This window comes from Gymnodraco acuticeps, unplaced genomic scaffold (genome assembly GCF_902827175.1).
Source record: "Gymnodraco acuticeps unplaced genomic scaffold, fGymAcu1.1, whole genome shotgun sequence".
NCBI lineage: Eukaryota > Metazoa > Chordata > Actinopteri > Perciformes > Bathydraconidae > Gymnodraco > Gymnodraco acuticeps.
The window spans coordinates 145,513-172,708 of NW_022990924.1; the positions used below are offsets into that span (position 1 = coordinate 145,513).

Genomic DNA, 27,196 nt, shown 5'->3' on the forward strand with positions numbered 1-27,196 from the left:
ACCTTCCTGCACCAAAACCTCTTTCAGTACTGCCATTGTTTTTGAAACAGACTTCAGCTACAACTTGAACTGTTTCAGTTACATCATTTAAACATTTTAACTGCATAGTTTCAGCATTAGGCACACGTAAATTCATCCTTATCTCGCTGCCCCCTTATCTTATCTGCTTTACCATCTGATTCAAATGCATCTACTACATGTATATACCCCAACCTTTTAAAGGACATTGCACCCATTTATGGTAAGACTTGATGCTTTATGCTTGTCTATATGTAAACGTTAGCGATTCCTCTCTTTGCATACCAATTCCCCTACTGGCCAATCCAAATACACATTTTGATTATTAGATTAATGACATCTGAGTTTGTGCTTGCGAACCTGCGTGTGTGCTTTTCCTCGTGGCTGCCCATACCGTCCCTTTTTTAATTTAGCATTATTTAATACGGCATTATTTCAGAGATTTCCCATTTCACTCTGTATGATTGCGGCTGTCACAGCCTCGGTGCGCTCACACTCCAACACACGGGAGGAGATTGTGCGAGTGTGTGTTGAATCTTGATCAGACGACTTGCCGTGACTTCTGCGTGACCAGGGATGTTTGAAAATTATGATTTACTATTCTATTACAGGCAGATAAATGGTGTTAGCTGCTTTTGAAGCCACCAGGGTGTGTGTATGTGTGTGTGAGGAGGTAATTAAAATGTGAGATATTTGCTTCGGATTTACTCTGAAAATGCTGGCTTGTTTTTAGAGATTCATTTTCAGAATGGATCTTCTATCACCCCTCTTCATGTGACTGCATTTCAATATTTTCACATAAACACTTTGAATTACAATTTCAGAATTATGGCAGAGCCTCGACAGCCATATTTCTTACTCTCTCTTTTCGAGCCCCATGCCAATATTTCTGTACGTGTGCTCACAAACACACAAACGCTTTACTGCGGCATAAACAGCTACACGTCTGAAATATGCGTTTGCTTTCCCTGTTCCTTTTCTCCACCCACTTTCTCCTTCTCCGTACCGTTTACATTGCAGGGAAACTTTTCCCCAATGAGATATGTCCACACAAATTACATGACATCTCCTCTAATACAAATCTAATTTAGATTGTGCACTTAAATTAGATTATATATTTTGCAATGTCATTTGAAATTGCATCCGGGATTTGAAATTGCTCTGTCATCATGGCTAAAACTGCTTTGTCGCACCATTAACACTTTGCACATGAGTGTTCATGTTCTGATTGTTTATGTGCCAGAGTTAAATTATTGTCAACTTGTCATGTGACTATCTTCTCTCTCCCTCCGTCTCTTTCTTATTTTTATTTTTATCTTTCAGTGTGGGAACCAATCAGAACTTCCAAGAGAACCACAGCTTCAGTTTCTCCTCTCACTTCTCCCACGGAATCACCTCGGCTATTTACCACCCTGGACACCGGTATGTTTGTTGCCAACAATCCTTCACCCATTTTTAAAGGGGCCCTATTATGCTTTTTGGGTTTGCCCTTTCTTGGATGTGTTTGATAAGGTTTTATAAAACACATCCAAGCCTGTAACGCCTCGATTGGATTCCTTTGTTTACTTTTGTAACATGGGAACATTGCTATGCATCACTTGCGCTTCTATTGGCTAGCGCTCCAATACATTGTACGTGATAGGCTAGGGCAGGACATCCCTAAGCGGTTGATCAATCACAACAGAGCCAGCCAGCTAACCAATCAGAGCAGACATGGCTCAAACAAAGGGTAAAAAGAGGTTTAAAGCATTTAAACACGTCACAGTAGAAGCACAAAATGCTAATATTACATCTGAAAATGAGCCCCTTTTGCATTTTTGTCTAGATTTCCCTTTTAAATCCATCAATGACAGCGTAATTAATGCCTGTAGCCTTAACTTGACACCATTAGTGAATTTATTTTCTCTTGTGGCCTCCTCAGTTGGAGCCCACTTCTATTACAACAGTGTTTCATCAAGAGTGTTGTTCATACATTTACATTCAAGCATCTGCAGACATTCTTATAAATCCTTTGAATCAACACTCATCCATTAAACCCAATGCAGATGATGATAAATCTTAAAAATCAGTGTGATTTCAAACACTTTCATCATTTGACATCTAGGGGCAACATGTTGTCAATATGCTCGTAAATATGTAGTATATTGATCGCCGTGCTACAACTTAGCGGGATTTTACTGCATTGCAGTTAACTTTTTACTGAAGCTTTATTTTTTCTTTAAAAAAAGTTGGTACACATTAAAATATGTACTCTGAATATCAGTTTGTAACATCGGAAAAGGAAGTAGAAATACAAGGATCTTATGCAGACATTATTGCCCAGGCATAAGATAAGCCAATCACTTTAATGCAATACCTGCAGGAATCAACTATAGCCGTCTAAAATTCCCTTGGCCCTCCAATCCACGTACCATTCAAAGTTTCGGGTTAATTATATCTGGCTCACACCCGCGACCTCACTGTTTTCACAGCGCTCTCCCGGTTTGCACTAACCAGATTTAGTTTGGCCGGTGAAGCTTGGTTTGGCAGCTTAATAGATTTTGGCAGCTACTGTCAAGTGTTTGCCAGCTGATAGATGAGATGAAACTTTAATGATCCCTGCGTAAAAACTGGGTCAGCAACAGAGAGAATAGGATAGAAGTAAGGGAAAAGCGAGATGAGAAGCTGAAAAATAATATGAAAAAATGATTTCAACAGCTGAATACTGAATAATAATAAATATATACCTTGTTAAGGCTCAAGCAGTAGCTATACAACAGTGACAGTTTTAAATTCCGTGATGCACAGATGGCATTATAAATACTCATAAATGTTTCCAGATGTGCATTTAAACACTGATCTTTTCATTATCAGAGGTTATATACTCATGTGTCTGCAGATGTGCCAAGGGATGTGACAAGTGATTGAACATCTGTTTAAGGAACACCTTAGTATACATACAAAGTGGCTTGTATCATGAGCTACTATCTTAACATAAACATGAGTCTGCTATCAGTTGATAACCTCACGTTCAGCTTTTGTTTCTTACTAAACATTTACCTTCTCTGCACCAGGGTGCAGTGTTGAGCTGGAAAGCACTGTTTTTCCCCTGAGTTCCTAACCACCATAGCATTTTTAACTGCAAACACAGGCTCACAGATCACTGTGGTCATTGTGGTATTGTTCCTGCCATAAAAACATTGATTCCAACCACCCTTTTACTTCTCATGAATAACTTTTTAATCCACAGTTTAGCTAAATGGCTACAGTAGTGGGGGAAACTCTACAGATATACCTGGCTTCAACCCAGGCTGAAGGATGACCTCACAGTGACCAAATTAATTCGCTGTCCTTGTTATGCAAAGATAATTGATCCGTCAGGGGCACAATCTTGGAGGTGATAGCAATGAGTGTGTGTGTGTGTGTATTTGTGTGCTGGTCAGATTGCTGCTGGTGGGAGGCTGTGAGTCGGGGGATGATTGCACGTCCAAGGCCTCCTGCTATGGGATAACAGCCTGGAGGACTCTGTCTGGCTCGCCACACTACAAGCAGGTCACTAGCTACGAGGATGATGTCAGTGCGGTGAGAACACACACACACACACACACACACACACACACACACACACACACACACACACACACACACACACACACACACACACACACACACACACACACACACACACACACACACACACACACACACACACACACACACACACACACACACACACACACAGTGTCACTAATTATTGTCATTTCTTATCTGCGTCTATTAGAATCAGAAGAGAGGTTTCTTCAAGATCCCCAGTTTCAGATTCTTTGCCAGACAAGGAGAGGAAAAGGTACCCCATCCCTCTTTTTTTTCAGTATCCTCAATTATTTAATAGGAACCGGAAGAATTTCTCCCAAAAATTGTCTGTGTGCCTATTTTTTTTTGTCCAGGATGGTGTTTTCCGCATGAGCCTGAGCCCCGACGGCGCCCTGCTCGCTGTCATCCACTTCTCGGGTCGCCTCTCTCTGTGGGACGTCCCCTCCCTCAAACAGAGGGCCACATGGAGCCAAGATCAACAGGTAAACCTCTAAGCTGTTTATCTGTGTGTGGTGAGAATGTATGCATGATTTTGTTGACTAAACCTGTGAGCATTGCAGTCGTGTGCGGGCATTATTTTGCCAGATGCTCGACTGAACGTATTAATGTAATCTCTCTCTGGCCCAAGTCTGAGTGGGTAGAGAGGGATTGTGTGCACGCCCATTAGATATTAAGTGAGGTGGCTTAGACATAACTTATATTAGCACAATGTATTGCCGATGTATGTGTGTTCCTCTTTATCGCCTGGTCTGAGCCTGCAGAGCTGTTGCGTGTGCGTGCTTCACGTGTAAACAGGGTTAGAAGATTAATTTCACCCCACCTCCTCCTCCTTATCCTTCTCCTTCTTCTTTTCCTCTTTTCCTCTTTGGTCCCACCATCCTTCGGTCCTGCCCGCAGCCAGGATTTGACGAGATCAACCCAGAGTGGAAGACATCGCTGGAGAGAAGGAAGAAAATAAAAGGTACTTTGGCCTAAAGGGCTAAAGAGAGCCGACTTTGTTGCTGACACAGCAGTGCACTGTGGATACAATTGAATGATCTTTGACATGCACTATTCTCTGAATTATACAGTTATTTAGACACACATCCAAGGCCAGAAAATATTTTCCTTCTTCAAAGTATCCAAGCTTGTGAGTGTGTGTCTGTGCTTTGTACGCCTCTTTAGGCAGATTTACAGTCCCTTTTTTTGACAGTTTTGGGCCAGTTGTAATGACAGCAGTGACAGCTTGTGTAAGTAATAATCTGTGCGAGTCTTCATCTCATGGATGACAAGTGATGAATATGCCCACATGTGTAAATATGTCTCAGCGAAGGAAGCCAATTCTAAAATGTTAATGTAGAACACAAAATAGAATCTCAAAAGTGCACAAAACAATGTCAAATACAAATTTGACCACATTTCCCTGGTGCACATTTGTAAAACTTATGTTTCCTGTCCTAGATAAGGAGCAGTACTACCCGCTGGAGGATGTGAGCTGGTGGAGCGACGTGGTGCTGATTCTGGCTCGCTGCTCCGGCTCAGTCACCGTGTCCTCAGTCAAGACGCTGCGCAACCTCCTGGGGAAATCCTGCGAGTGGTTCGAGCCCTCGCCTCGAGTCACGGCGGCACACGAAGTAGGCTTCCTCAGCCTGGAGGTACGTGTTCAGAAAGCGGTTTGCATGTGTGGTTAAGTAAACATATAAGGGGGTTTGCATGTTAATAGAATGGCATGTGAGACTCATGTTAGCATCATACATCATAGACCTTGGCCTTCAGGGCTTTTAAAGGCCTTTTATAGAATACAATATTTCCTCTTTTCATTCATTTAAATGTTCTCAACACTAACCCATTTTCTTTGTGAAAATAGATGATTTATGAATTTGTACTGCCAGCTGATGTGAATCACTGTAACCAATGACTATCTATATTGAATATTTATATCTGACTGGTTTTTAGTCATTGTGTAAAAGCCTTTACAAATACAGTCTACTGTATGGTAACAGAATATGTGTAAAGTTGTTGAAGTATATAATGATGAGACAGGAATCCCTCGTTCTTTATTCCCCCACAAAGCCCCTGTTATCACAGCCATTCCACGTTTACTTCAGTCCTCCCTTTTTTCTTCTTTTTCTCTGATTGCATAGAGAGAGAGATTTTTTTTTTACCAGCCAGCTGGCAACTTTTTGGAACGGTTTCATCAGCCTGCTTCAATATGGAGAAGGGGAGGGATGGGATGGGTGCGTAGCTGTATCTAAAGCTGAGGGTTTAATGCGTGTTGAAATTACCTTGAGCATGGGGCTTGTATTGTGTGCCGCCTCCGCAGATGTGGAATAATGTGACCTTTTGTGTTTACGATGATTACACGTGCATCTTCCAGAGCGTGATGAGTAATGTATTAGTGCATCACTATGGAAGCTGCCTCAGCTCCTCATTGAGTAAGGCACTTAAAGCTTTACAGGTGCTAAATGTTTCATAAACCCTGGCTGGGAGGCCCTCTGCTCAAGGATAGCATTTTCTATAGTGAGCATAAAAACCCATAGGGGCACCACTACAAAATATGATTTGTAGTGGTGCTACAAATGCTGCAGCGTAGGGATACAAACAATTGGCAAGTACTATCTCCCCTACTGAGGCAATCAAAAAACTAGAAAACAGGACCCATTGGAATAAGTATTTGGATTAGAATCTTGTTTGTGCTTTTGACAGCTTGCTGATCCAGCTTGATGGAGTTAAATAATTAGGTTAGCCAGATTATGATGTAAACAATACTGCATTACACCCTGTAGGGGACATCTTTTCCAAGGCCCATAACTTTGACCCAGTTTATCAGTTTATACTGACCTCACTGAGCACAGGCACCTGTAGCCGGGCTGCTGTGCTCTCAGTGTTCTGTCTCCCCGTTCCTGCCTGTTGGCGTCAGCTGATAGAGGTGTTATCATTCTATCTTGTTATGCACAATGTTGATTATTCTCTCTGAACTAGCTAAATGCACGGGTCTGGGGTAGAGATCTTCCGAATTGGTTTGGCATCTCAACCTGTGTCAACTCGTGGCTCATGACATGTCTTGTGAATTCTCCGGCTGAAGCGCCAAATAAACCGTCAGTGTTTGCCATCAAAGTTCCAGCTCTCCTCGTGTCTCTCTGAGTCCTGTTTCCAATTGCTTCAGAAGTTTCCCTCACACACCCCATGCTTCATTTTTCAGCAAAGAAGTGTCCCCCACTAGTCATTCCGGGCGAAAGCTGTACATCTGATACGTTCAATCTTTGGAAATGGCCGTTGTTTTTGTTTTGCAGACCTCACTTTATGATTTGGGCCAACAAGGCAGATGTATTTTTATGTAAAGACACAACTGCTGCTTTATTGCCACATCAGATGCGTGTGTGTGGAGTATAATTCAAAGTTATCACTATGCATTACTCTTGTTCCTCAACTCTCTTGTGCACCATCATTTTTGAATGGTTCCGCTTCACTACTTCTCAACTATGTGATCCCTCAATTTACCTCCATTCTATTTTATTTACTTAATTCTTTGCAGTGTGAGGTGAAGCTGGCTCAGAAGCGCGGCCGCCTGGAGAGCAACCTGAGCGGCGGGGCCAGTGACGATGAGGAGGGGGATGATGGCGGAGACTCTGACTCAGATGAAGAGTCCTCAGCTAAAGCCCGCTACTTTGGCTACGTCAAGCAGGGCCTGTACTACGTGACGGAGATGGAGAGGTTTGCGCCGCCTCGAAAACGTCCCCGCACCGTGATGAAAAACTACCGTCTGGTCAGTCTGAGGTCGACAACACCGGAGGAACTGTACCAGAGGAAGGTAGGACGGAAAATCTACAAGTAGAATCAGAATCAAGTTTATTCCAGGTAGGTTTACACATACAAGGAATTTGCTTTGGTATCTGGTGGTGCGAACATAAACAATCTAAAAATAGGTTGCAAAGAAAAAAAGAAAAAGCATAATAAAAATATATATAATTAAGAATAGCATTAATAAGGATGCTAAAGACAAGTATTTACACTAAATGTAACGATACAAATAACCTTAAAAGTTAACAAACAAAAACACTTAGGACAATGAGTATACTGTATATGGCAAACGACAGTGTATTATATTATAAAGTGGAGGCCTGTGCAGACATGTTTGCAAAAATGTGCAAAAAGCAGTCAGAGTTGAGCATGAACATGGCTCACAATATTAAAAAAAGAACAAGATGTTGTTCAGGTGGCGAGAGGTTTCGGTCCTGATGGAGCGCAGTCTCCTGCCAGAGGGGGGCAGGGTAAACTGTCTGTCCAGGGTGGGAGGGGTCGGCCACAATCTTCCCTGCCCGCCTCAGTCCCAGAAGGGTTGATGTACACTTTTAAAACACTATACTTGTGCAATATCTCATTTAAAGTAAGGGCAATGACTTTGGCTCCAAAAAGTGCTTTACAGCAAAGAGTTACTGTACTTTTTGATGGCAGTATCAGAACTAAATCCGTAAGAAGAATGCAGATGACTTCATTTGTGTCCTCCTTTTGAATTTTAAAAGACTTTCACCTGAGCCTGAATTCATGTTGTCCCACCTTTCATTTGAAAGAGCACATTTTGAATGTGCTGGATCAGATAAAGAAAGAATAATGAGACCTCTTTATGGCTGCGGTGTATCATCAGATATTCCATCGCAAAGCTTTCTGTAAAAATAGCCTCACCATTTTCGAGGATAACCATTAACTTTACTTCAGGGTTCTAGGAAGGGAGGTTAGTCGAAGGGTTAATTGCTGTGGTCCAGACTGAAATAAGTCAATGACTATCTGATGAACTACACTGAACAAAAAATATAAACGCAACACTTTTTGTTTTTGCTCCCATTTTTCATGAGATGAACTCAAAGATCTAAAACATTTTCTATATACACAAAATAACCATTTCTCTCAAATATTGTTCACAAATCTGAAAAAATCTGTGATAGTGAGCACTTCTCCTTTGCCGAGATAATCCATCCCACCTCACAGGTGTGGCATATCAAGATGCTGATTAGACAGCATGATTATTGCACAGGTGTGCCTTAGGCTGGCCACAATAAAAGGCCACTCTGAAACGTGCATTTTTGCTTTATTGGGGGGGTCCGAAAACCAGTCAGTATCTGGTGTGAGAGGTAGGGTTAGGGTAATGTTACGCCTGCCCATACCATAACCCCACCACTACCACGGGCCACTCGATGTGGGCCATATCTTGATATGCCACACCTGTGAGGTGGGATGGATTATCTCGGCAAAGGAGAAGTGCTCACTATCACAGATTTCTTCAGATTTGTGAACAATATTTGAGAGAAATGGTTATTTTGTGTATATAGAAAATGTTTTAGATCTTTGAGTTCATCTCATGAAAAATGGGAGCAAATACAAAAGTGTTGCGTTTATATTTTTGTTCAGTGTATCTTATTTTTGGTATATTTTGCTGGAGTTTTATTTTCTTTCAGTTATTTTTATTTTGCAATAACAAGACCACCTGCAACAAAGGTCCGCTACGCCCTTTCGTCACTTGATGTTAAACTGACTTTATACAGGGTTGTTCAACATTGCATGCGTGTGTATCAAAGCTGAATGGAAGACCATCGTTAACACAAGGCACTCGGTAATACAAAGTGAAATTGAGAAATGAAAAGCCATTCAGTCATAATGAGAGGTTAAACAGAAGCAGCACGTTCAGGCCCACAATGTCAAAAAACTATAATCAGGTCTGTGTCAAGAGGGGAAATGTTTGTAAAATGTAATCTTGTGATCGTGTTGAGAATTTGTCCAAAAAAGTCTAAAATGATCCACCAATTTCATGGTATTTTGGACAAACATGAGGGTGAATCTAAGAGGTTGACCTTCTTTGTTTATAAAATGTCTAAATTACTGTTTGATGGATTTTCATGATATTTTGTTCCTATAGGGGGAATTGTAATCACTTCAATCATCAGGGCAAATCTTCACTTTATCCAATACGTTCTGTAAATGACCAGCGACCCTACATGACTAATGATGTTCCCATCAGCCTTAGCTGTACTTCGTGCTTAGTGCTCATTAGCAAATGTTAGCACGGCTACATGCACACTGCGCCCAATTACAGAGTGACAGAGCGGCTGGCGTTTGTCTTTGAGGTTTTGAATGGATAGTGACTCTGAGGAGAGGTCACATCGCAGCATTCATATTTAATGAAATTCACACATATCGTGGCTGGAAATGTGCTTTTTATTTGACAATTCAGGTCCAAGTGAGAACAAACCCAGTAGGATTTAGGGTTTTATGGGTTATAATTCTTTTTGGTTATTTATTGGGGAACCAAATGTGAATGTGCTAAAGCAAGAAAAGCTTTCCTTCACTGCTTCTGCCTTCATGGTTGGATTCAAATGCTCGTTTAGCTTAGCAATCTAAACAGCCATTCCAGAGCTGACGTGCAGTTCTCTGCCTCACACAGTGTTGTAAATTCATTTGGGCAAAGGAATTACCTATTTAATATTTCAAAGACACTCCATTCCTAATTGCACCAACCCCTTATGTAAGGCCTTTATCATATGCAAAGTGATACATGGGTCTCATGTGCCTCACTGTAATGCCGGCAATCACGCTTTAACATCAGTCATCAATTCTCTTCAATGGTGGATATCACATTTCCCATGAAAGTCTTCATTTTCTTTCTGCCGCTTAATTTAGCAGCAACTGAAGGACGTCATATGAATCTGTTTGGTCACTGACTGAATTATAACCGGCTGATCTACAAAATTGGTTTCTGACTAAATAAATCCTGTGCCAGCTCACTGAAGTGCAGTTGTTTTGTTGGACTCACGCCAGAGTGTTGTTCAGGAGAAATGAAAAAACAAGCAAGATGTTCAGTCTGCTTTAAGGCAATTCTTTTCACTCCCAGGGGCCTCTCAGAGATGCTAATTGCAGCATTGGAAATATGGCTGTTGTTGCGGCTCGATACAAATTGCAGCAAATACAACAACATGCTCCATCATAAAACACACCATCAGCTCTCAATGGTCCCAACTTTTACCATGGTTCATCAGTCATTTTTATGACCCATCATCTACTTCCTTCTTCATCATTGTCATCATCATTAGATGCCATTAGTCATCGCCATCAATTCTAACAGTGGAGAGTTACACGGTAATATATCATTATTATCTCTTTGTACCACTTGGTACCCACGGGACTAACCGCAGCTGCTGCGCTCCTGTTGGAATATTTTATTCACAAGTATCCAATTGTAGGCGTGTGAGTGAATGAAAGTGTGTATCGTTTGCATGTGTGGGTCTATGGTGTGCATGCATATTAGTATGGCTATCTTGTGTGTGTCAAGGCCTGCATTTTGCTAGTTATGTTTGAACAGCTTGACATTTCCGCACTCGCTCGCATACGGAAAGCGGAACGACCTGATCTCCCCTCAGAGGTTCACCAGAGGTTTGCAGTGAGACCTCAAGTCTTTCTTCAAGTCAGCCTATTCATGTGTTTCAGCGGTTTGATGAGGCGTTCGGTGGCGTAACCCTGCCTGCGTGAGGAGCATACTGGCAGAGCTCCTAACATTTTTATTAGCCGAATCCGGAGAGAGAAGGAAGCTGTTTTTGATGTCCTCCTACGTGTGTGGTTATTATTGCCCTCAAGGAACCGCAGTCTGGCTAATGTGTTGCTTTCTACTCCTACACACAGAAAAAGATGGATACTCAGCCGGTGTGTGTCAGTCAGAACGCTGGCACACATGTACCATCACACACATACAGCAGGCCTTCATAAAAGTGCTTTTGTTGGATCAAATCAGTGTGTGCAAAACCTCTTTTAGTATTATTATATGTCAACATCTATTCAGGCCAATTCAAAAATAATAATAATGATGTCAGCAGCGCTACTTCTACTGCTTCCAAAGACAAATAAATGCTATGCTGGAGACTTTGTGAGCATGTTCTACGGTACAGTGGTGTTTTACATGAAATGCTATCAAACACATAATGATTGTACACTTCTCTATACATCCATGATGCAGGTGTAACGTTTCTCATGTGCTCCATCCAACGTCCTATTAGTGCAGGACCAGTACTACCTGGGGACTTGTAGTTTGTATGTGGAGGTCGTCTGTCATACTCGTAATTTGCCAAGTACATATTCATACCGTATTTCGCCAAACACAAAGGTCATGTGATAATATTTGTACCATGGGAATAGGCATCTCTTGATATAGCGTGATCATTTGCTTTTTACAATTTTAGTTTTTGCACATTTTTACTGCTTTTCCTGGTTATAGAATTATGGAGGTTATGAATAATAAATAAAGGTTATGACAGAATTTTTGATGCAAATTCAGGAAGCTACTCTTGCTACGAAAACACAAGTGGGCGCCTTAATGATATAGTAATATTCATTATATGAAGAATAAATGTTGTAAAGTGGTATAATATTTGTAAAATTAGTGTTTTTACACAAAGCCTTGAAATCATATTGGTGGGATAATGTTAATACATTTAAGTAAAATACACGAGTTATACTATTTACACAATAAATAAATAAGGCTATGGTATAATAAGGCTTTAGTCAGTTTTTTCTACTTTTACTTTTTTAGCCAATACTTTGCTTGATGACCAAATACCTGCAACACATATGGCAATACTCACCAGTGCATGACATTAAGGATTTTGGCCGATGGCCCTGTGGGCCCTCTAAGGCTAAGCTATCTAATTTACAGATGGCCCTGAGCCCAATAGAGATTGCCCTGAAAAATGCGAAATGACGCACGAAGGGTTTGGGGGGCCTCCCCCTAGAACATTTTGATTTTTGCAGGTCTTAGATGCTGTCTGGTGCATTCTCTAGAGTCTAGACTGAATTATAAGATGAACCACCACAATATTATATTGTAGAATTTCAATTTTATTCTTCATTTCACTTATTTGTTCTTGTTTGTGTTTGCTCGCTTGCATGCCCTGCATTCTTTCACACACACATACGGGTTTTGGGCCGAGGGCGACACCGTACTTCCGGTATCAACCATTTCACGCGAGGTGCATACAGAATATCATAGTCGATTGCCTTAATCAATATAGTCAACTCTAAAATACCACATATATGCATTGGCATGATAATATTATTGTGACAAGTGGGGTATTCACCTGGTGTTTCCAGAAGATAGACGTAGATGCAGCCAAAATCGACCGAAGGCCACTTTTGAGGGTCGTAATTCCATACATTGTACATCCAACAACCCACACAGCTCTAGTTTACGCTGGTAACGACCTAGAGCACACCCCTCAAGTCCAGAGATGTAATCCGAAGACATGCAGCGATTTCTTCGGTCGTTAATTCAGAAAAAAAACCTAGTGCGCTCTGCCTGGCAACATAAGCTAGCTGTTTATATTAGCATTCCCAGGATTTTTGCACCTCCAGAAAAATGGCGTCTTTATAAAAAAATATATGGCGCGCGTTGCATTGTGGGTAGCTGTGACGTCACTGTGTGTGAAAGAATAGCTACAGTATAATAAATACTTAAGTTGTTGGTCAATACACTTTCCATCTGATGAAGGCAAATGCCTTCCCAGATGTACAAAAGTAGAAAACATTACATTCAGTTATAACTGCCAAAACAAACATTATTTACACTATTATGGCCCCTGTTAAAAATGTTTGTAATGTTACTGTAAGTTGGTCGAACGAATGCCTCCTCATCCGGAAGCTGATCGAGCAGACCCGAGCAGCAGTCGAGAGGAGCCGAGCATATCCGCGAAGCACACAAAATGGCGACGTCAGAGTACGCAATACTCTTCAGTTGCGCCACTTATGTGACAGACAAGAATAGTCAATTATAATGTCTAACCATAGACTGTATATATGTGTCTAACACTTAATGTGGAGAAAGAGATGTCCTGTATGGGTTGATTGTGCGTTGATCTGTTGGTAATGCCTCGGGGTTCCGGTGGGCATGTAAACAAATGCATAATGCTGCGCTATACTTTGTGGCCTCACCCGGTTGCATAGCGACACTTATTGTTTAGGTGTGTTTTAATAAGCAGGTAGTCATATAATTAGCTATAACTAGCTAGATCTGATCGATATGGACATAAACGCGAGTGAAGTCTAATCTGACGGGAGAGAGAGAGATCAGCTGCTGCTGACGAGTCGACAAGCAGCTCTGCATAATCACATGCAGCGGTGAGCGGACAAAACACACACTTCAGGTTAGAATATCACAGCTAGTATTTACTGTCGGGTCACTCATTATTACTGGATCCGCGAGCTGCATGATACTGGCATAATAGATTGCCCGATCGGGCAACCAGCAGGTGAGGCTTATGCCCGAGCTGGCCATCGGGCAGTCGTTAATGTCGAGCCCTGCTCACTGTGATAATAAGTCCCAATGCCTTGCTCTTGATTCCTCTTTTTGGGGTTTATCCCTCTGATTTTATTTCCCAAATATCCCCAAATATTCAATTTCCCTTCAGCCATTCTCCTTATCCCTACGTAGCAGCCCCATCCAGAGTGTGTCACATTGCTACACAGATTGAAATCTGTGTGTTAGAGCGCTTCCTATTCAGTCTTTGAGTATTCAGTGTGCGTACTCAGGACTTCGGGAGTGCCATAGCTTTTCAACACATGTATTCAAAACCTTAGCTTCTTTGTCCTTCAGCCTGATGGGAAATCAGGCCATGGACTTTCTCCTCTCTTATTTCTTTATATACACCGTGTGGTTGTAGTTCCTTTAAATCATTTCATTGATTTAATTCTCTTCAGGGACATGATTGAATCAGTACCTTACAGATTCCGAAACTGATCTGCCGTTCTTTTATCTTAGCAATATTTGTTTAGTAATGAACCTTAATAATACATTAATTATGTTTCTTAATAAGATTGCCTGCCTCCAACAACCTTCTTATCAGACAGATTCCTTCATTTCACAGTGACTCACTTCCTAATAAATGTCCATTTGCTCGTCTTTTGTGATCATATACGTTCCCTACTATCTGTGAAGAAAACATCCATGTATATTGATCTTGTCTTCCTAATGCTATGTTATTGTTTGCATTTTTGTTTATCCCGCAGATTGACAATGAGGAATACGGTGAAGCCCTGTCTCTTGCTCAAGCGTATAACCTGGATTCTGACCTGGTGTACCAGAGACAGTGGAGGAAGAGTACCGTCAGCATCGCCTCAATACAAGATTATCTGGTGAGAGATAAGAGAAATAAGAGATATATATATATCCGGAAATTAGGAAAGCAGGAGAAAAGAATGGATGAGAGAGAAGAATTGTGTCAGATTGTTGGTGTCTATCAAAGCATATTAGACTTCTGGTATTCAATATACAGTATGTGTGTGTAGGTGAGTAGGGTTACAGCACACGCTTAAGTCCCTTTACTCTATTTCACGCATCATTTTTACCAATTTGCTGCAGAATTTCACACCTCTCCCTCCTAATTCTGTTTCTCATTTTATCCCATCATTTCTTCTGAACTCATTCCCAAAATCCCACCCTCAGAGCAAGATCTGCAAGCGCTCATGGGTGCTGCACGAGTGTGTGGAGCGAGTACCAGAGAATGTTGACGCAACCAAAGAGCTGCTTCAATACGGCCTAAAGGGAACCGACCTCGAGGCCCTCATTGCCATAGGAAACAGGGAAGATGGGGGCAGGTAAGGAAAAAACAACATAAATAGAAAGAATGTAAATCGATTTTTGTTCCTCCTTCCCTCCTATCAACCTGTGGCTCGTTCAGCATGCCTCATTTTGTTTCTCTGTATTTACCCTCTAGCCACAGTATGTGTAATTTCCTTGCAATCTCACAGGTTTATCATGCCAGGCGACGTTGACCTCGACGACCTCCCGTACGAAGACATCCTGTCAGGAGACGAGGAGCTGGAGATGAAGAAGGAGCGGGAGAACAAGAAGAGACTAGAGCTGTTGGCCAAGGTCGACTTCAGCAGGTACACAGACAGACACACTGTCGGTTATGCAGTCAGACGGCAGAACAAGACAGAAAGTCGCAGCAGGCAGAAATTACAGAGACAGGAGCATTTGAACACAATCACAGTGGCTGGGTAGTGCTTACAGATACTTCAGCTGGAGGACCCAAGCTTGGTTGGCAAGCAACTGCACGGCTGAAGTGTCCTTGTGCAAAATTACTCAAGCCATTATTTCATACGTAAACTCTAGTATCTCTTTTTTTTGGAAGCATGGGTTTAGGAATCGATTTGTTGGTCTGCTGGATTATTGATCTGTTGGTCCGTTGGTCGGTTCACCACTTTGGTCCAGACTGAAATGTATCGACAACTATTGGGTATATTGACATGACATTATGTTCAAACATCCATGATTAACCGGTCATTAATAACTGTCCTATTCCCCTGACTTCAACCCTAGCATCACCATGAGGTGTGCATTTGTGGTTCCAAAGGAAAAATCTTGACAACTATAAAATTGATTGCCATGACATGTGACTCTGAATTTGTATTCAGCTCCACCAGCAGGACAATTTTATTTGTATCATTGTTAAAGGTGGGGTAGGTAATTCCCTTCAGAAACACTTTTTGTTATATTCCATGGAATGCTCTTAACATCCCGATAGCAATGAATATATTAAATGCTTTGACAATAAATACATAAAAAATGTCATCTGTGGAAGCCGTGGCGCTGTAAAAAGCACGACCAACCTGCCTGTCAGCCTTCCATCTGTGCACAAACTTATCTCGTGCCCTCATTGGTCATGTGCGCGTTCGTGTGTGTTGGAGGAGGGGCTCTGGAAGGAAGTCTGAAGGAAGGGGCAGATTTTTTTCGGCTGCGTACTTTCAAATTATTCGCGCTTTCGCCATTCTTACCTACCCTACCTTTTAAGTGAAGTCGGTCAACATATATTTTGATGAATTGGACCAAATATTGTGCCGATAATCATGCTTACCAGATGTTGACTTTAGTAATCCCATTACTTTTTCTCTATTTCAACAAGTATTGTTAACATTTTTGGCTAATGGTAAAATGTCTGAACTAGGGAATGATTACCATGAATTCAGGAGAGAAGATTCATGGTTTCCAGATACTGATTTGGTATATTTTGGATCCCCTAGCCTTTTAACTGTGGTCATCATCAGTTCGAAATTCATTCAATATTTTTGTTAATGACCACATTAACAAAAACATAACTAGCACATGTTAGCATGCTTACAGTCTTAACTAACATGGTAACATTTGTATTTTCTAAACATCTAAATGCTAGCTTGCTGTGCCTTGAAACGGCTACACAGTGCCTATTTATTTGCTTTACATTACACTCTTAGTGTTGTCACTTTACTGTTGGAGGGTATTTGTAATATTTTTGTCATTTTTAAAGTCTGCATCACCAGAATTCAACACCAGCTTCCAGCTCTCGGCAGACCCGGCGCCAGAACAAATCTAAAGGGAGGGCATATGATTTTCATGGGAGGGCACACAAAACCGTCACGTGCTGCGGGCCTGCGGCACAATATATATCAAACAGCAAGGCCAACAGCATTGCGTAAAGACGCACACTTATCGCAAACATACACAAATAAAGGGCAACATAGCAACCACTTTGAAACATTGTGTGCGTGGCAGCACAGACACTGGTAAATCACGAGCAAGGCACACTGGTTACGGATGGCAGCTTCCTCATCGCTGCACTCGGAGAGAAATAGTAGAGACGGAGACGATGAACTGTTTAGCCCGCCTTGGGCATGGTTTATGTTCCTATGCACTGCACTCGGACATGCTGTGGAGTGAATCGAGTCACCTCTGAGAGGGAGTTGGTTGACAGCTAAAAAAGCTATAATATCAACGACAGCTGACACGTAATAATGTCTCCGTGCCAGCTGATCTGCACCAAAGTTCTAATTTCCTTATTTGTTTCCTCGCGTATCTGTTTCACAGTGTGTATGTTTCACTTCCAGAAACATACACACTGTCGCTCTACCATCCACACGCACAAGCCACATATATCTCTCTCTCTCTCTCTCTCTCTCTCTCTCTCTCTCTCTCTCTCTCTCTCTCTCTCTCTCTCTCTCTCTCCACACAAACTCTCACATGAAATGTGTTCTTTTGATGCGGCATGCATTAGCAGTCTTTTATCAGTCTGTAATGCGTGTTTCCAGTGGCAAATCACAACAGACACATGCATTTATTTGACGTAGCCTGCAATTTGTTGTTGTTGTTCTGACATCACATACATCGTAGCATAAAAGTTCACAGTTTATTTATAATTAAAAAAATTAAATATATATATTTTTTAATTTTTATAAATAATAAAAAATGTGTTTATTGGGGGAGGGCAGGAATGTCAAATGGGAGGGCCTGGCCCTCCCACGGCGCCGGGCATGGCTCTCGGTAGCAGGTGTTAGGTGGGTGTTGAAATCTCACTAAGGGAAACCTGCCGCTGGCCTGTGTGTGTCGCCTTGTAGCTAGAGCCTAAATTAAGTCATTATTATTCAAAGTATGAAATATAACAACAGGGGCAGCGACTGCCACTGCTATTTGTGGGAAAGGAGAGAATGTGGTGACGGTATTTAAGGCGCAGACGAGGAAACAATGAGGGAATGGCAGAGGGGGCTGCCAAATTTAACACTGATTGTTTGATTAGGTCGCACACCGGAGAGCGGGGATCATAAAGGCAGGGACATTAATGAGGATGAGGGAGCTAGAGGGAGAGCACATTGGTGGAGATTAGTGGGTAATCTGCTGGAGGTAATTTATGCCTTTGTTGTTGAGTGCCCAGGGAAAGACTAATGAAAAACCCTTTAGTGTTAACTAATCACCTCTCATACACACACACACATGCACATACACATACCCATGTATCATGAAAGACTCTTAAGTTTAATATCAGGTCTAACACATGTTAAACACATCTGTTGAAAAGACCAGATGTAATCCCAAGAAAATGCTCTGAAATGAATGATGCACCTTTTGAAACGGCATACCTATACTGTGTTACAAGGATTTCTAGCTTCAGTAGCTATATTGAGCTGTCTCTTTTGTTCTCTTCGCCTCAGATACTTAACCAGTGAGCCTCTGGTCTGCATCTGAATGAGGAGGAGCAGAAACATAATTTAATATCTCCCCCTCAGCTCACTGTTACATTTATTTTGTCCTTTTGATTTTCTATCTGTTTGGCTCATTGGGTAATACAACTATTTAGCTTTATTGCGGACCTGTAGTCTCTGACTGAAAAAGAGGAGATGGAAGATAAAAAAAAAGATAAAAGAGGGAGTTAGAAAATCCATAGCATTAAAAAATATTAATGCAAAACATTACATTCAATCTTAAGTGAATTTTTTATAGTGTTTGCCAGGCTGCTCTTACACCAAATCCAGAGGCCCCAAAACTCTTTGGATTTTAGACCAGTTGCACTTTCATCAATTCTAATGAAGACATTGGAAAAACTAGTCAGAGCAGAAATCTTAAGGAAGACTGAGCATGCACTCGATCCCATGCAGTTTGCTTACAGGCCACACAGAGGAGTGGAGGATGCCACGGTCACCTTATCTGACTTACTTTTTAAACACTTGGAGGGAATTGGATCTCATGCGAGACTTTTATTTGACACAATTCAACCTCATATTCTAATTGGCAGACTTTTAGAACAATTTGAAATAAGCAATAATCTTATGGTCTGGATTCTTGATTTTTTAACCAATAGGACACAAAGAGTGAGGGTGAATGGGACCTTATCTGATCAAGTCAGCTCCTCCACTGGCTCCCCACAAGGATGTGTCCTTTCACCACTATTATTTATACTTTACACTAATATGTGTCAAAGTAGGTGGGAAAATAGGACTATTTTAAAGTATGCAGATGACTCTGTAATTGTTAGTAGGCTCCAGGACAATGAGACCAGCCACGGCCCTGTCATTGACAACTTTGTCAGGTGGTGTGAGGAGTCCTATCTACAACTGAACATAAGCAAAACCAAGGACATGATCATTGATTTTAGAAGACATCCCCACATACATGAAGTCTTAACAATCCAGAATCAGACAGTAGAATTTGTGCAATCATACAAATATCTCGGGACAATTATTGACTCAAAATTGAGCTCTGATCCAAACTGTGAAGCTGTGTGCAAAAGGGGGCACCAGCGTTTGTACTGTCTTAGGAAATTGTCCTATTTTAACATTGACAACACCATGATGATTATGTTTTATCGTGCTTTTATCGAGTCAATTCTGTCTTTTTCACTAATGTCATGGTTTGGTAACCTGACTTTAAAGAGCAGAACCTCTCTGAGTCAGATCGTAAAGTGGTCCAGCAGACTGATTGGTGAGCCACAGCTAAACCTGGAGACCCTGTACCTCAGGCAGTTACAGCGGTTATCCAGCTCCATATTAGACGATGACTCCCACCCTCTGCACTCAGAATTCAAGCTTCTTCCTTCGGGCCGGAGGTTACTTGTCCCAAGGAGTAGAACGAAGCGGTATAAAAACAGTTTTATCCCAGCAGCTATTGCACAAATTAACACATCATAGGAGCGTCACACAGATGCCTATTTTTATTTATTTATTTAATTGGGAATTTTGAATGTCCATGTTTGTACTAGTGTTTTCCTTCTTAAAATGTTTTTTAAATATTTTGAGATTTGGTTGAGCAGGGTATACTTGTACTTTTACTAGTCCTTTATTAGAAATGTGTCTGTTGTTTGTGTTTGTTTTTAGTGTCAGGATGGAATCCTTGTCTTTTTCTCTGCAAACAGAATCTACCTACGGGTACAAATAAATAACCTGAACCTGAACTGAACCTGTGCCCAAAATATTTGTGTATATATATATGTAAATGTGTGTGCCAATGGGGGAAGCAAAGCCCTTCACTAAATGATCTGCCCACGTTGCCTTTAGGCCTGCAGCCAAGGTCTGAGACAGATAATAATTCTCTTAATTTCTTTTTAACTACACCACCATTACAGAAATGGCTTAGTATCGATCACAGCTGCTCTGTATGTGCTTTTGTGTGTGATGCTCCTGTGCGTAGATAAGGGCTGTATTTAACTATTGACTGACAGTAAGTGCAGCTTTCGTCCCTCTGCGTGTTAGGTGGCTGTCTGTGTTTGTGTGCGTTTATGTGTGTGCTAGAGAATAGGGATTCACTGATCAGACTTTTTCAGTCCTGATAGTGATACCTAGGCTTTGGGTTCGGCTAACGATCCAATACCAGTGTTATAAAAAAAGTACGAAGTGACTGGATTGGTGATCAGTGACTGGATTGGTGATCATTCTTTATGTGTAATGTAAGCTGAAGTGAGAACCCAGTCTGCTCTGATTGGTTGGCTCTGTTGTGATTGGAATTGTAGCCTTTGCAGACCATTCACATGCACACAATCATATATAACACACTACAGGGAAGGGGAAGCCCAAAAACCATAATTGGGCCAGTTTTAAAACCTTTTAAATCCAGTAACTATTTCTACAAAACCTAAAAAAGGAATTAAGATTTCAGTTCCAGAAAACAAAAAGTTAGTCAACCTTAGTTGTATATTGTTGATGCTGACTTATGACATAGCACCTATAATCATACACAATCATTTCATTGAATTGAATAGTTTATCCAAATGGCAGAAGTCACTCTTAAAGGTAGCTTTTGACAGTTCTTGACACATTTTCAATATTCATAGTCAAACCATCTCAATGACAATGTTAATCCCCTTTAAGCAAACACACATTTTGTTAATAAATTAATAAAAATGAATGATAGATGATAATCTCCTTCTCCACCCTTTCTTGTTACTACCAGCTTTATCCTTATAGACACTGTGCTCTTCTTGCACTGTATTCAGTCACCCTGAAATGTATTGTCACATGAAATACAGACTTCCTCAGGACTCTGTTATTGCTTCATATTCTTAACTGTCATGCTCCAGTCTGTTTTTAGAACTGTTTTGGTCTTCAAGCAGACAGTTTTATCTTTTCGCTTCTTCTCATCAGTCTGTGTGCATAATAAAGTATAATTCAGAATGTGCCGAGGGCCGTTATATCTGCTGCTCTGACTTTCTGCATACAACAGCAAGATGGACAGTACTGCAGTAGTAATGTATTTAGGTGTGTGTGTGTGTGTGTGTGTGTGTGTGTGTGTGTGTGTGTGTGTGTGTGTGTGTGTGTGTGTGTGTGTGTGTGTGTGTGTGTGTGTGTGTGTGTGTGTGTGTGTGTGTGTGTGTGTGTGTGTGTGTGTGTGTGTGTGTGTGTGTGTGTGTGTGTGTGTGTGTGTGTGTGTGTGTGTGTGTGTGTGTGTGTGTGTGTGTGTGTGTGTGATGTGTGTGTGTGTGTGTGTGTGTGTGTGTGTGTGTGTGTGTGTGTGTGTGTGTGTGTGTGGTGTGTGTGTGTGTGTGTGTGTGTGTGTGTGTGTGTGTGTGTGTGTGTGTGTGTGTGTGTGTGTGTGTGTGTGTGTGTGTGTGTGTGTGTGTGTGTGTGTGTGTGTGTGTGTGTGTGTGTGGAGGAGAAAGAGAAGGGGGGCTAGTGAACAGTCTGCTGCAAGGTGTTTATGTTGTTATCTGATCAGATTCAGACCTCAATCAGAAGTCTCATTTTCTCATTTGCTCCTGCAGTAGCTGTGTGTGTGTGGGTGTGCTTTACTGATGCATCCAAGCGCATGTGAAGACATGTGCAGAAGTGTTTTTGTCTGTTTATGCAGTCCAATTTTATCCCCTTCGCACTGTGTGATAATCGCTTTTATCACACACCGCCTTTCTGTGAGAGAGAGTGTGTGTGTGCTCTTGTGTGTGTGTACATGAATGCGACTGCGTTGTCCTGTTTATGCGGTTCAATCTCTGTCCAGTACGGTCATATTCAGGGTGTTAGTACAGAGATGGAGGTGTGATGCCATCTGATTGTAATAACCTGAAGTCCTGATGGCTTTGAAATATAAGATGCACACACACACACACACACACACACACACACACACACACACACACACACACACACACACACACACACACACACACACACACACACACACACACACACACACACACGCCTTGAGGCAATCAGGGTTCAGTCTACTCTCTTTACATTAGACAGTGTGTGCAATGATGGGTAACGGCCTAAAGTGCAGTTAAAGTCGGGCACATTACATCTTAAACCTCACATTCTTCGATCTCCATTCAGATTTTTTTGTTTTCGCTCATGGCCCACTTTATCCCCCGTTTTCCCCTTGAGTCAATGTTTATGAAAGGGCAATTCAGGGAACTAATATAACCCTTTTGCAAAGGCGCAGTCTCTCTGTTACCCTTTTGGTGTACTGCCAAGTTGCCCATTTGTATGTGTAACAGTCTACACGCTGTTTATCTTGTACAGCTGTGAAATTCAGAAGTAGGATTAGCTATTGAGAAGCAAAAGCCATGGACCTTTACTAAATTCAGCCAACTCTGACCTGCTGCCGGCATTTCCACTTCAGAGAAAAAAATAATTAAGATGTCTTAATGAATTGCTGTTATTGATTCCGTAACTGGTCATTTGTATTGGAATGACATGTAATGATATAGGCACAAACCAACGTACCGAACAATTACACAAATATGAGCGAATGCGGAAGAACCTTAAATGAACATTTCCAGCAAGGGGTGACATTTGTTAAAAGACGTTTGATTGTATAGAGGCCTATGAAATAACCCGGATACTTCTCACTTGATTTATTACCTCAGTTAACATTTTCCTGATTAGTTTATGGCCTAAACTAAAGTATTTACAATACATCACAATCTTCAATGAATAGTTGTGGTCCCATTTAGAGTCAAATTGATTGATTGATTGATTTTGATAGACAGTTTGCTATTGCGGCATGGTCTGATTTTTCATATTACAATATAAACCCTTTCACAGTGTGATTTCAGTTCGTAAAGGCTTATTTGAATTTGTAAAACATGTCTGTTTGAGCTGTTGGTTAGGTTATACTTTGCTCCACCCTTGTGTCACTTCTGGTTCCAAGGAACAGAGATAGCGACAGCCAAAATGCCAAACTCAGGGCTTAAAAAAACGCACTCCTGAAATCAATGGGGGATGCAACGGTCACTACGTCGACTTTCATATAAAGTCTTTGCACTAGTGATGCACATGCTGAAATTCAATATTGTATCCTGTCCTTTAGCTCTCTCCACAGTCCTTACAATTTTGCTTCTAATGCATACATTAGCTCTGTGGCCCACAAGGTTATAAACACACATTTACAGGTTTTACATTTAGATTAATAAACCTTTTTGTAGTAAATTAAGAGTTTTATCAAACCTTGACAGAAGGACAGCCTGCCACACTATGTTCTGCTTCTGAAGTCACTTTAGTTGGATTGAGTCATCATGTGAAACCCGAGAGAAGAACAGACAGGTTAAAATAGCTTTCTAACATCTCCTCTCATATCTGCTCCTTCTCTCCCCTCTCCTTGCTCCAACTCCTAGTTTCTTTTCTCTGAAGAGGCAGAGTAAAGCAATAATTACCACTGGTTCGAGTGCTAAGCTGCCCCTCTTTGATGTGCCAGAGAGTGTGTTGAGCCAGTGTTAATCTCTGTTAGTCTGTGTAGAGGAACCCTGATAAAGCCTGATAGCGCACTCTGTAATGAGGGATTAGGGATTAAGACGGCGGTGGAGGGGTCAGCTCTCCTGTGGTCACACTGCGGTTGATCCAGGCCAAGCTTTTTTTTCTAGGGAGCTTTCGGCACTGCTCCACATGGTCAGGTTGTTTCCTTGTGGAATATTCTTGGAGGTATGTGAATATGTGGTGTTTTTTTTATTTTTTTATCTTACCGTGTGAAGTGTCATACTTGGCCTCGTGGGTCCTTTCCCATGGGCATACCTCGGGTGATTGAATTGTAGGTAGATCCTATATAGCCTTGTGCCATGGTGTTCGTGGTCATCCAATTTATTTATGGTTGTGATTAAATGATATTGAAAATGGATTTGATTCTCGCAGGGCAATCACTCACCTCATTGACAACTAGCGTCCCATACATAACAACCAAAGGGCTCTTGTGGTCATAAGGAGTTGATTTGTGGCCCTTAGAAAATGATTAGGTCTAGAGGGCACTGTGTGGTATTGTAGTCACCAGTCCACAGCATTGTTATATAGGTCCCTGCGGGTCGCCTGTATAGGGTCAATTTACAGTTCATTTACATTAGTGACGTGTGTGGGCCAGGGTTGAAGTTTGAAGCACTTTTCAGATCTTGCAATTTTATTACTTAAGTCGGCATTTAACATTTTAATTATGAAGTGTTGAGATTGTGTCAGCATACTGTTGATTAAAGTGTTTACATTTGCTTTGTTAGGCTGACTCTGGAGCAGAAGGAGCTGTGTCGGAGCCGACTGAAACTACTCTCCTACCTGGACCGGCTCGAAACATACGAGGTAACATTTGTTTATCTCTAATCACTTTATTTATTTCTGGATCACATAGGACGTAGTTATTACACAACCTGAAATGATACTGAAATATCAAATTGAAAAGCAGAGTTAAAAAGCCCCAATTAATACTGCAACTAACAATTAATTTAATTAGGGATTCATGTTCTGATTTAATTAACAAAAATAATCATAGCAGCCTTCATATTAGAAATACAACTGCTTTACAATTAGGGTAAATAGGCAGAATACACATTAAAACAGGGATAGAATGCTGTAATAAATGGAAAATAAGATTTAAAAAAACACACTAGACAAAATAGGAAAGGAATGAGATAAAGCTCTCAATCAATTGTTTATCTGTGACTTTTCATTATCTAGTGAAAAATACTTATCCAATTAATTTTTTAATTGGTTAAACAACACTTTGTGCTCTAGCAGATCTATATAAAAAATTATAATTATAAAACCATACATTTACAAAAAATAAACCATTCAATTTACGATTGCAGATGTTGCTGTTAACTACACCTGTACATCTGTAGCATGTGAGGAAATAGATTTCAAGCCTAACAACACGTTGTAGGTCATGGTTATACAGGAAGAGTAAAAGTTGTTGTAGCCTGTGTAGACAGCTGTAATTGAAATGAAAGCATATCCATTCTGTCAGATAGGTGTGAGATTAAAACGCAGCTGAAATGCCTCTTGTGTAAACACGGTATGACGAGACAAGATAGTCCTGCCCTATGAGAGCCCGCTCCTTCTTGGTCTGGAAATGATGAATTGTTATAGAAATAGAATGATTGAATCCATTCAGAACACACCAGATATGTGACTATCCTCTGGGGCAAACGGCTACAATTTTGAAGGTTTCCGGTGTACTCAGCGAATATCCAGGTCAAGACTTTTTCTTCTGTCCACCTCTGATTTACAGTTTGATTAAAAAAAGTCACATTTTTGTTGGACATTAGCCAATGGAATTACATTATGGTCAATGCCTCTTTTTCTATTCACACAGACAGCTTACCTGCTTGCATTCAAAGCCCTCTCAAAGACGATTGGTCAATACTTCTCAGACTGCAAAAAGAACGTTTCCAAATGTTGTCCCATTGCATGCAAATTCTGCATTCATATTGAACAGTCAGTAATGTCCATTATTATTGAAACTCCTTCTAATCGTGTGTTGAGTGGCGGTCTGAGTGTAGAATGAATGGATGTTTTCCAGACTATTGTATGATAGAAAATCATGCATACACAAGTTAGGCTTCCTTTTGTGAAACTACATGGGAAGAAGTATTTGTACTGCTAACCACTATTCAGATAATTCTAAATGTAAGTGTCACTAAAGGATTATATGAAGTGTTTATTTACATGTTTGCATAAGAGACACACTAGGTTTTTATTGAAAATATTCTTCATTACTTAGTTGTTTTCCCAGCGGCAACTGAACATTTTCTTCTTTTTTTTTTTCTTCCTTTCATATCGAATCCCCCCAAAGCACAGAGGCTTTTCTCATCTGCCTTTTATTGATACTCTCTCTTAACCCCAGTAATCTCTTTAGAAATATTGAAAAGTTGGAGAAGATAGTTATGTGAGAGGCATGTGAAGTGTATAATAAAAAGAATGAAGGTTTGGTAACTCACTAGCTGGGAAGCAAATTTCACATAAGGAAATATGGTTCCACTCTAACATTAATAGGCCTAGATAAGCATCAGTGCAGCATACATAGCTACATGCTTAAAGTGGGACTTTGAGACCCACTTAACACTCTGGATTTCAGATTTACGATGAATAATGTTAACACGCACGCCCTTTTCATCCACAATAAATCACGGGAGAATGGGACGTACTTTATCCCATGCAGGAGAGGAGAGATGCCTGCTTCATATTCAGCTCAGACAGAGTGACGTCTCTCTTTTTTATTTCGAACATTGTCATGGTAACTGCAGCCCTCGTCAGATTCCTTTTGCCCCAATCCATTTTCTCTGGCTGTCTATGAATATGATATTAGGGTTTTTATCATCCTGACTTTGGCTGGCTCTGTCTGTATACGGGCCATTCAAAGGGCCATCCATCAGACACGCAGTCTCACACACACACACATCTACACAAAGACACACACACACTCATCCTGGCATAGAGGATGCTACAGATATTTTATACACACAGACATGCATAAATCCTTTTGAGCCAAAGGCCAGGACAACAAATGTTCCCTCCTGACACAGGCGTGTGCACACTCACACACTTTCGTACTTTCCTCTGATGGTTTCGACTAAAAGGACACAACAGCTGCATGCTAAAAAGTTAA

General features: G+C 41.0%; 1 protein-coding gene across 1 annotated transcript in view; it reads left to right on the top strand.

Annotated features, from left to right (window-relative positions):
- Positions 1-27,196, top strand: part of nbas (NBAS subunit of NRZ tethering complex) — a 216,955-nt gene that overhangs the window by 17,556 nt on the left and 172,203 nt on the right. The window contains 11 exon segments of the mRNA XM_034234085.1: positions 1,342-1,440; positions 3,441-3,579; positions 3,779-3,844; positions 3,945-4,073; positions 4,489-4,552; positions 5,032-5,225; positions 7,106-7,381; positions 14,611-14,736; positions 15,047-15,198; positions 15,352-15,489; positions 24,813-24,891. Coding sequence (XP_034089976.1) covers positions 1,342-1,440; positions 3,441-3,579; positions 3,779-3,844; positions 3,945-4,073; positions 4,489-4,552; positions 5,032-5,225; positions 7,106-7,381; positions 14,611-14,736; positions 15,047-15,198; positions 15,352-15,489; positions 24,813-24,891 — 1,462 coding nt within the window.